At 40.6% G+C, this 9,309-nt stretch overlaps 1 protein-coding gene across 1 annotated transcript; it reads left to right on the top strand.

Moving 5' to 3' along the window:
• The first annotated feature begins 4,070 nt into the window (after positions 1-4,070).
• On the top strand, positions 4,071-5,292 carry bhlhe22 (basic helix-loop-helix family, member e22). The gene has a single exon (XM_040127324.1). It carries the CDS (start codon positions 4,181-4,183, stop codon positions 4,985-4,987), a length of 807 nt encoding a protein of 268 aa, XP_039983258.1. The 5' UTR covers positions 4,071-4,180; the 3' UTR covers positions 4,988-5,292.
• The last annotated feature ends 4,017 nt before the right edge of the window (positions 5,293-9,309 follow it).

Genomic DNA, 9,309 nt, shown 5'->3' with positions numbered 1-9,309 from the left:
CAGCTAAATGCTGAAGCTGACTTTTCAAAGATGAAGCTGCAACTTGTCTTTCCTACAGAATAAATAGATCAGCCTGCATGTAATGTCATTTAGTGGTACATTGGTGGGTCTCGATGTAGAGCACCACATGACAAAAGTGAAATATCATATCAGGACTCTACAGCCTGAGAATCTGGCTTCCACTGATAACGAAATTCTTCAAAGTTGACTGAAATCCATCGCCATCCACTGCCATGAAGCATGTTCATCATGCTCCTGCTTTGCCCTCAGCTCCCAGGGCATGAACTGTGGTTTCCCATTAGGAGCCACTTACTGCCCACTTGTGGTAGAAAATGAAAAATGCTGCTAAAGAATTTGGATCAGCAAGAGATTCCTTTTAAATGGGCATATTTTTTTAAAGAATCTTTGACTCAGGAAAACCTGCAGAATGGATGCAGAAAGTTTAATCAAAAATACTTTTCAAAGTTAAATGCTTTTGGATATTACTAATGCTTCATTAATTTTGGAAGTTGCTGTAAGTGTCCACTTTCAAGGGCGGTAAGTGGAATCAACACAACAAAATCCTGTGCTGTCAAATCAGGTCAAAGATGTAAAACCACTGGATATTGATGTTTTTAGTGGAATATGTGCATATGGCGCAGTCTTACAACCTTTAAGATCACATACAGTATAAATCCCAGTGTGTGTTTGGAAGTTTCATTCATGGTTTGAGCACCTCCTGTCATTCTCCTATGTCTAAACTTCTTTTATCAGAAAAAAAATTGATGCCCGTTCTCTTTTCTCGCAAAGTTTTGCCTTCCTGGTCTCTTTATTACCAAAGTGCTGACCGACTGTGGCTGTAATGTCTGTGGCATTGTCCTGGCCCATCTTGTCTCATTAGCCAGACCTGATTGGCCATGAAGGTGTTCTCTTGCTCTTTCAGGATAAAGCGACTGTCTCTGCCACTCGTTAGATCATAACTCGTCCAGTATGCTGCCCCTGATGGCCTCTAATGGAGCCTGAGCAGAGAGACCGCACATACGCTAATTGAAGTATGCTGGAAAAAGGGGTAAAACATTGACCTTGAATGTGTAGAACAAAGTGTCTTACTTGAATTTTCTGATGCAGCTGCAAAAAATGTCTTTAATGTGAACAGTAAGCCCCACCAGGGTAAAAATATTACAGCAACTAAGCTTGAATACACACCTTTTCTCTGCTTCCTTTTAATTTGCTACTCTTTGTGCTGATTGAGTCTTGAGTGGGTCTTTGTGGTTGTTTCACGTGCCTTAAAAAAAAAAAAAAAGCCAAAAAAAAAGCTATTGTTTTCGCATTTTGTCTTCATTTGATAGTTGACAGTCTAGAGAGAGACAGGAAAGGCAGGAAGAGAGGGGAATGACATGCAACAAAGATCCCTTCGAAACCATGGATGGTTGCGGTTACGTGGTGTGCACCTTAACCATTCGGCCAACAGATGACACTTGAGTCATTTCGTTGTAGTTATTTTGACTTTTGTGTCCCTTCCTGCTTGTTTTGCATCTCTTTGCAGTTCTCTGATTCATTTTCTAAAAACTTATGTTAGCACGAGCAAACACATTTTGGTTCAGGGAACGTACTGTAAACATTACCAAAAGCATACAGGAACGTTTGCTGTAGAGGTCCAGCAAATGTTCCCCACTTTATTCAGGAAAGTTTTCTTAATGCCTCTAGAAGGTTTGTTTTTGGTAAATAATGCAGTTGGGGAACATTGGAGAACTTCAAACTTGTAAGAAGCTCTTGCCCTGGGGCCCCCTAATCACTTGGTCCCCTGACTCAAAATCACAAATAATGTGTCAACAATGTTTCTTATTGAACCATTTTCTAACTGACCAGATTTTTAAAATATATTTTCAGTTAAGTGAAACTTGCTATGATGTTCTTTTGACTATTTTTGAAGTCACAAGTCATGAACTCTTGATTAAAAGTTATGAATGGCAAAAATCCCTCTCAAACTTTGTCATCTTCAGTGGGTGATACATTGGAGGAGGCAGTGCACACTTTACTACAAAGCTCCATTCCAACTACACAATATGTAGCTGCCAAGGTACCATCTCAAAGGGTGAAAAAACTCCATCCCATATTCACTGTGGTTTTAATTGGCAGAAGTCAATGGTAATCACTGCTAAAGTTACCTTTAATGTAGGCAGCACACATGCTATGGTAAATTGCCATGGTAATTTCAGAGGAAGTGGAGGGAGATTTTTGTCATTATTGCATTATAGTTATTGTCTACAAATGGCTTCTAAAGAAGAGTAATTGCTAAAAATGCTTTTTGTGTAAAGGCTGAAATGTCTGAGGTGAAGAAGAATGCGTTCACAAGTACAAGCAATTACAGAGTTGGTCACATTGAATCTCAGTGGACCCCTGAGTTCCCTGGGCTATGGTGAAGTTAAGAGATATCTGTGGCATTAAAGTATGACTCCTCTGGAATGGAAAGTAGCTCAGATGTAAAATGTGGAGCCATCAGCACATTCAGCACCATGGACGGCTCCACTGCTCATGGTACTTTCAGTCTTAAAGTATGCGTCAAGCTCCAAAAACACTGGATCTTACACTTTTCATTAGAACCTCCTTGACTGGTAAGGGCCTATGTCTACCAAATTTCATGTCCCCAGTTTGAATCACAGACTTTCTGTTTTAAATTTGATCTTTCAAGCCACAGATGTCATCATCAGGTTAGAAGACATTATACATTGGTTTTCACAGGCCGAGGAGTACTCCTCACAAAGTAAAATATGTGGATATTCCCTTTAAGCATGTTCACACCTAGATGTTTTTTGTATATGTTTTTTGACGTGCAACAACATCACGTACATTCTGCATCTGCTTGCTCCAGCGCTTCTGTGAAACTTCATCATGCTTATATTGAGTTAAATATTCACACTTAAAATTGTTTAAGGTTGCTTCATGATTTAAAATAGAAGATTGAGATGACTTGTGCATAATTTCCCCCTCTAATTGTTACTGGATTGGCCCTAAGATGGACAAACCTTGGCTGTTGACCCTGATGACGTTTGACTTTTCGATTGGTTATATAGTGTACTACACTATACATCCCAGTAGATGGCAGTATGAGCACAGGTATATCTTGGTAAGAGTGTTGCAGGATCTGTCATGGGAAAACTGATAGTGAAACTGAAATATTTAGCAAAAAAGTGAAACAGAAATTCATGTTCATTTTGGGGGACATTTGACTTAAAACAAAAACCCTGGTAAGCAGGCAAAATGAATGAAAAAGTATTCACTGGTTGGGGTTTTCAAAAACAAAATAGACCTCTGATTAATGTAACTCAACTCTGTAACAGTCACGTTTTGTAACAATAAGCTTTGTCTTTCTCTGTATTCAAGTGAAGGTTCTGTGTTACATTCAAAAGGGGAACTGGTAAATTAGTGACAAAAGAAAGAAAATTCACAAAGACACTAAACAGATAGCATATAATGTATGACTTTAAATGTACTGACTGAAACAAAATCCTTGTCTCCCAATATCAAATAAGACAATGACTAAAGGCAAACGTTGCTTTGATTTGCAGCTTTTCTCTTGAAACACACACAAGTGAATGTCACACAAGCAAATCACTGAAGCAGACGATTTTATGATCAGATGGCTTTCTCAAAACAGCGTTACAAAGAAATTTGATCTCACACACACACACACACACACACACACACACACACACACACACACACACACACACACACACACACACGGCGAGAGACTGAGTGCACATGGTATTGTTTGTCATCGTTTAAATGTCATTAATTGGAACGTTAACCTGATTGGGTACAGAGTGAGAGGGGGAGAGGGTGTCTTTGTCCCAATAGGCGAATTCTTTTTAATAACCCGTCTCGAGATAATGATGTAAAAAGACTCAGGCGTCTTGTGCGTAACGAGGATCATCGTGGAGATTCGGTGAAGGGGAAGCAGAGAAAGAGAGAGAGAGAGAGAGAGAGAGAGAGAGAGAGAGGCAGGGGGGGGGGCAGCACTTATTACATGAGTCTCCTCCGTCTCCACACCTCAGCTGACAAGTCGAGCAAGCCTGCAACTTCAAAACTGACACACAACTAAACTCGCAAAGGACAAACAGAGGTAGCAACTCACAGACACGCGTCAAGAGTTTCCAGAGGGGACCATAGCTTGCAACAACGCGGAACCCACGAGGCTATGGACAGGAGGATGAACTTGAACGGCGGACCAGGGGACATTTTTCACAAAACTCTGAGCGCCGTGTCCACTAAAAAAATGGACCCTTTCAGATCGTCGGCCGGCATTGAACTAGCAGCCAGAGACCGCCAGTCACCGATCAGCTGCTTTGACCAGACTGATCCAGACCCGATTCAGCCCGGGGGACTGGCAGGAGGCAGAGGGGGGTCACTGGGTCTGCCGACCGGATCTTTGTGCGTCAAGTACGGTGAAGGCGCCAATAGGACCTCGGCGGCGGAGAGCAGCGGCGGAGAGCAGAGCCCCGACGATGACAGTGACGGCAGGTGTGACATGGTCCTTCTAACTGACGGGCGGACGGTGGCCGCGGGGAAAACAGAAGGAGGTAAGAAAACCAAAGAGCAGAAATTACTGAGGCTAAACATCAATGCCAGAGAAAGACGACGAATGCATGATCTGAACGACGCACTGGATGAGCTCAGAGCGGTCATCCCCTACGCGCACAGCCCCTCAGTACGGAAACTCTCCAAAATTGCCACTTTGCTGCTTGCCAAAAACTACATCCTTATGCAGGCGCAAGCGCTGGAGGAGATGAGGAGGCTAGTGGCGTATCTCAACCAGGGCCAAGCCATCTCTGCTGCCTCGATACCGGCCACCACTGCACTCGCAGCTCCCGGCTTAGGCGCGTACGAGCAGCCGCCTGGATATCCCTTCTCCACCGGAGTGGCTGCGTCCTCTTGCCCCGATAAATGTGCCCTATTCAACAACGCCACATCCAGCCTCTGCAAACAGTGCACTGACAAGCCTTAGCCGCGGCTGACAAAGACTCAAAGACGCACAGGAGAGAACAGACACCACTTTTGAGAACACTTTTGGAGAGGAAAAGCTGTGAGGCTACTGTTGTTGAAGTCAGTAGGCTAGAGACAAAGAAGTAATGCCGATGAATACTTTTATAATATTTACTAAATGCATTCAAAACGCTTTTTTGTTCAAACAATACTTGATTGTGTATATACATCATCCTTAAAGTGCTGGTATGAATGACAGTGAAGACCAAACATAAGTACAGTAGGCCTGTAAGAGTGGCTGCAAGTGTTGAGTGAGTTGTTGATCACTTGCTCTGTTATGGACCCGTTTGGAGATTTTCGGTGATCTGACAATTTGCGACCTTTTCACTTGAATAGATCGACACCTTCCCGGGGAGCTAGTCCAACCTCACTTTCTGCTGCTTCCTCATGAATTTGCGATTATTGTTTGATTCGCCTCAGAGACAGTCTTGCCGATTGCTTACTGGCTCAAGGCCTGTTTTCTCATGAACTTTTCTGTTGAGCAGGTGGAATGTCACGTACAAGGCCAAGTTAAATGAAATAGATGACAAGTGAAGTGGTTTAAACAGTCAGATATTTATGTGCTAATCCAGACACTCACGCACGCCTATTACAGTTCTTTTTGGGGGGCACTGTGATATAATAAAATTTCAGAAAATTTTAGAAAACCTGAATCAAGGTTCATCAGGTGTTTTGATGTGTCTTTTGTAATTTATTAATTTGGATATTTATATTGGATACTTTTGCTTGCATTGCACATTGTTGCAATTTAGTTGCTGTATTTTTTTTTTTTTTTTTTTTGCGTTTTGTTTCTCTCACAAGGAGATCAAGGACTTCAGATTATTCGCGTTGTCAGGTCAAGGTGTGGATTATTGTAGATACCTTAGTTATTATATGAGCAAAGAGGGCCATTTGTATGTATTTCAGTGTCGAAAAGCTTTATTAAAATATTTTCCAACAACAGAAATACTTCTGATTATTCATCTGATGTGAAGTGTAGTGGAAGTGGAATCAGAGTACACTGCCTTTAACTTTTATTTATGGTTGATGTATACACATTAAAAATCAGACTGAATTAAGACATTTTATCGTGGTTTAACAAGCTATTATTATTGTTGATAATAATAACAGTGATTTTTATAAAATTAGACCTTAGTCGTTCCTGGCGCTATTGTTGACCGTCTTTGTCAGTCTCGGACTCTCACCAGGTGTCAAGTAAGCTCAGAAGGAATTGTTCCGAAATTTTCTGCTCAATCAAAACCGGCAACTTTTCTCTTCTTGAGCTATAAGTCACGCCAACTAATGGGAGCGAGGCCAGACGAGGTGGGCGAAGTTTGCCTCAAGGCAGCAAAAAGATGTCAGTGTTCCACGAACAAAAAAGAAAAAAAAAAAAGAAAGAAAGTCATGCGGCCTTTATTGTGATTATTAAAACTGTTTCCCTAACGGTGTGGAAAAATACGTTAATTCGAAAACAAGTGTGTATGAAAACTGTCGACTGTAATACCTGGCTTCACATAATGAAACACGTCGTTAAGGCAATTAGAGCTCCAGAATGTGATTAAGGAATCTAATTACGACACTGTTCACTGCCGTAATTTCGCGTCTTTAATCACAACGCAGCCATCAGCTGCGCTCCCATCGACTCGCCCTTTGTCCTCCTCGCTCTCCTGTCCATACCAAAATGTGATGAGAGCCAAGCAGCACAAGTGTGAACCACAGTCCTGAAATAGCTTGAACAACAACGACACTAAAAGCAGCTGCAAGGTGCTCAATCTTCAGCAGGCGTGGAATTGGACACTCTAAATCAGGTGGAGGCACTTGAAAACTCTTAGGCCAAACGATGCGAACACTGTATTCCCAATTAAGGACGCAGGCTGGACGAAAACGTTTTACAGCCACAATCTACATGATATTGTTACTACCAATTTACCTTAGAAAATAGCATTTTTACTGAGTTGTAAGTTACTAATTCTTAATACACTGTCACATAAAAAGTAAAGTCAGTGTGTGGTTCTAGGGACTTCAGCACCCTGGACAGAGGCAACAGATTTTAAAGGGAACATGTAATAAAAAATTTCTTGATGTCACCAGATAAATTAATGCGGTGCTCAATTTTTGTACGTTTTAAACCATTAAGGACCTCCGGTAAGACTGTTTTGATGATATGTAAGACTGACATGCAGGGATTCACAGCTCTGTGGCAACAAATACTCACCTAGCTGCAATACAGTAAGGATTTTTTTTAAACTATGCAAGTGGACAGTTAGTATCTAAAAAATTATTTATGGATGCATATAATAATATTTTCTGAATGCAAAAGGATTACCGGCAATTATCTTTTTTTCCCTCAATATCATTTTGTAGTTCCAACGTGGGAACATGAAGTGTTTTAGTCACTTAAAACACAATAAACTGGAGCGATTTAGGACTTATTCAAATATAATTTCAAAGATTTAAACTATCTTTAAGCTGACACAATAAATAAATAAGAACAAACCATTAAAAACAGATTAAAGGAACATTTGATCAATGTCTTCCAAATAATTTAGAGAAAAAAAGCAAAATCTTTCTCTCTCTTTCCTCATAAAAGTGAACAATGACATTGTGCTCCCCGTTTACAATAGTGGTTCTGATTTCCGCCAGTCTCCGATCTCAGCTTTGTGTCTGCATGATGAACCATTCCGAAAACAGGGTCATTACATTGTCCGGTTTAATCCTATCACACTCCTGAATGCCTTGAATCTTCACAGAACAGCTCTTAATCAAGAATAGTAATAATCAGGAGACATCCAAACAGCTCTGGCATAAAAATCCTGTCAGCAACTCTTGTTGGGCATCATCCTGATCCATGATTTAACTCTGATATTTTAAGTTTTAACAAAAAAATGCCTTTTATTCTCTCCTGCTGTTAGAAACCGAGACTTCACAAAAAACATTAATTATGCAATGTGCATTAATGCACAAATGACTGGAGCATTTAACCCATACTAATATTCACATTAGCCCAGAAGAGGAAATTCCCCAGGGATGAGACAGAGCCATATGCGTGTGGAAAACAGAACACAGCATCCAAAGGAAAGCAGACCATAGCACAAATAACAGTTCAAAGGCAGAGAAAATTTTACAACCACCACAGGGATGAAAACATTTAGGTGAAGTAAGACCTTCAAAATTGAAAGCCATCATATTCCTCTTGATGTGGGAACTGATAGATATTCAGTGGTATTTCTGCAATTGTTACAAGCTGGTGAAATGTCATGTACACACAAGGGTCTGTGAAATGTTATGTTGGTGAGTTGGACTGGGCAACGACACAGCACTCAGAAGTCTCATGGAAAGAGAAAACCATGTGGCTAAAGCTTTCTCCAGTGGCCACCTACCATGGCTAGTAGTCACCATAGACAATGTTGTTTTTATTCATGAGTCTAATAATGCTGAATCTGTCTTATAGGCATTTACAGCGAGAATCAGGGCTCATGAATAAAAGTGGAAGATAAAAAACACCTCTTTTCATAAATCATAAAATGTCCAATTTACCATATCAATGGCCAGCAGGGCGCCTATTCATAACACGGACGTGATGTATGCTAAGAATGATAAACATGAAAGTCAAAATATACATAAGCATGTTGAATTGAAATGTCCCCTTCATATCAGTAACAGGCAAAACTCTGGCAATGGATTCATCCATGCTGTGTCATAGACTGTGTATAAAGATATATGTGCTGCACTGGCTGAGGCACCAAATCAAACTGCTGGGTGGTAATTCACTTTTGTCAGGGCACTGATAGCAATGCATAATACTGTCTTTTTGTTGTGCACACACAATGCAGGCTAATACAAGTGCACAACTAAAGGGTTTTCAATTCTGCTGAACTTTTTCACTGTTTAACCCTCACTAACAGCTCCAGAGGCACAATGGTATTGAAAATATCAAGTCGCTCTTTATAGATGGAATTATGTCCACATTTAAGCAGTTACGGTTAGCAGTCTAACCTCTTTGGATTTTGTCAGGTTTGTGGCTTTGTTCAAACTAAATTATCATTTTTTCCTAGTGTCATTAAGGGCATATGTTTGGACTTTTTTGTTTTTATCAGATTCCTCAGCCAGAGAAGTAATATCTTCTATGTTTGATCAACTTTTTCAACCTGCAGAATCCCTCATTAGATATTTTAAAATCAGCACATGATGGACTTGGGGTTGGGTATAACAGAAGAGCATTGGGATGACGCTATGGTATGACAGTGAGTACTTACAACTTCAATTTGTATTAGACACAGTCTGATACAGTTTTTGGTGTTCGAT

This window comes from Xiphias gladius, chromosome 5 (genome assembly GCF_016859285.1).
Source record: "Xiphias gladius isolate SHS-SW01 ecotype Sanya breed wild chromosome 5, ASM1685928v1, whole genome shotgun sequence".
NCBI lineage: Eukaryota > Metazoa > Chordata > Actinopteri > Istiophoriformes > Xiphiidae > Xiphias > Xiphias gladius.
This window is presented reverse-complemented; position numbering and strand designations above follow the sequence as displayed.

Coding starts and splice junctions, on each gene's coding strand:
- bhlhe22 (XM_040127324.1), top strand. CDS start 4,181: ATGGACAGGAGGATGAACTTGAACGGCGGACCAGGGGACATTTTTCAC.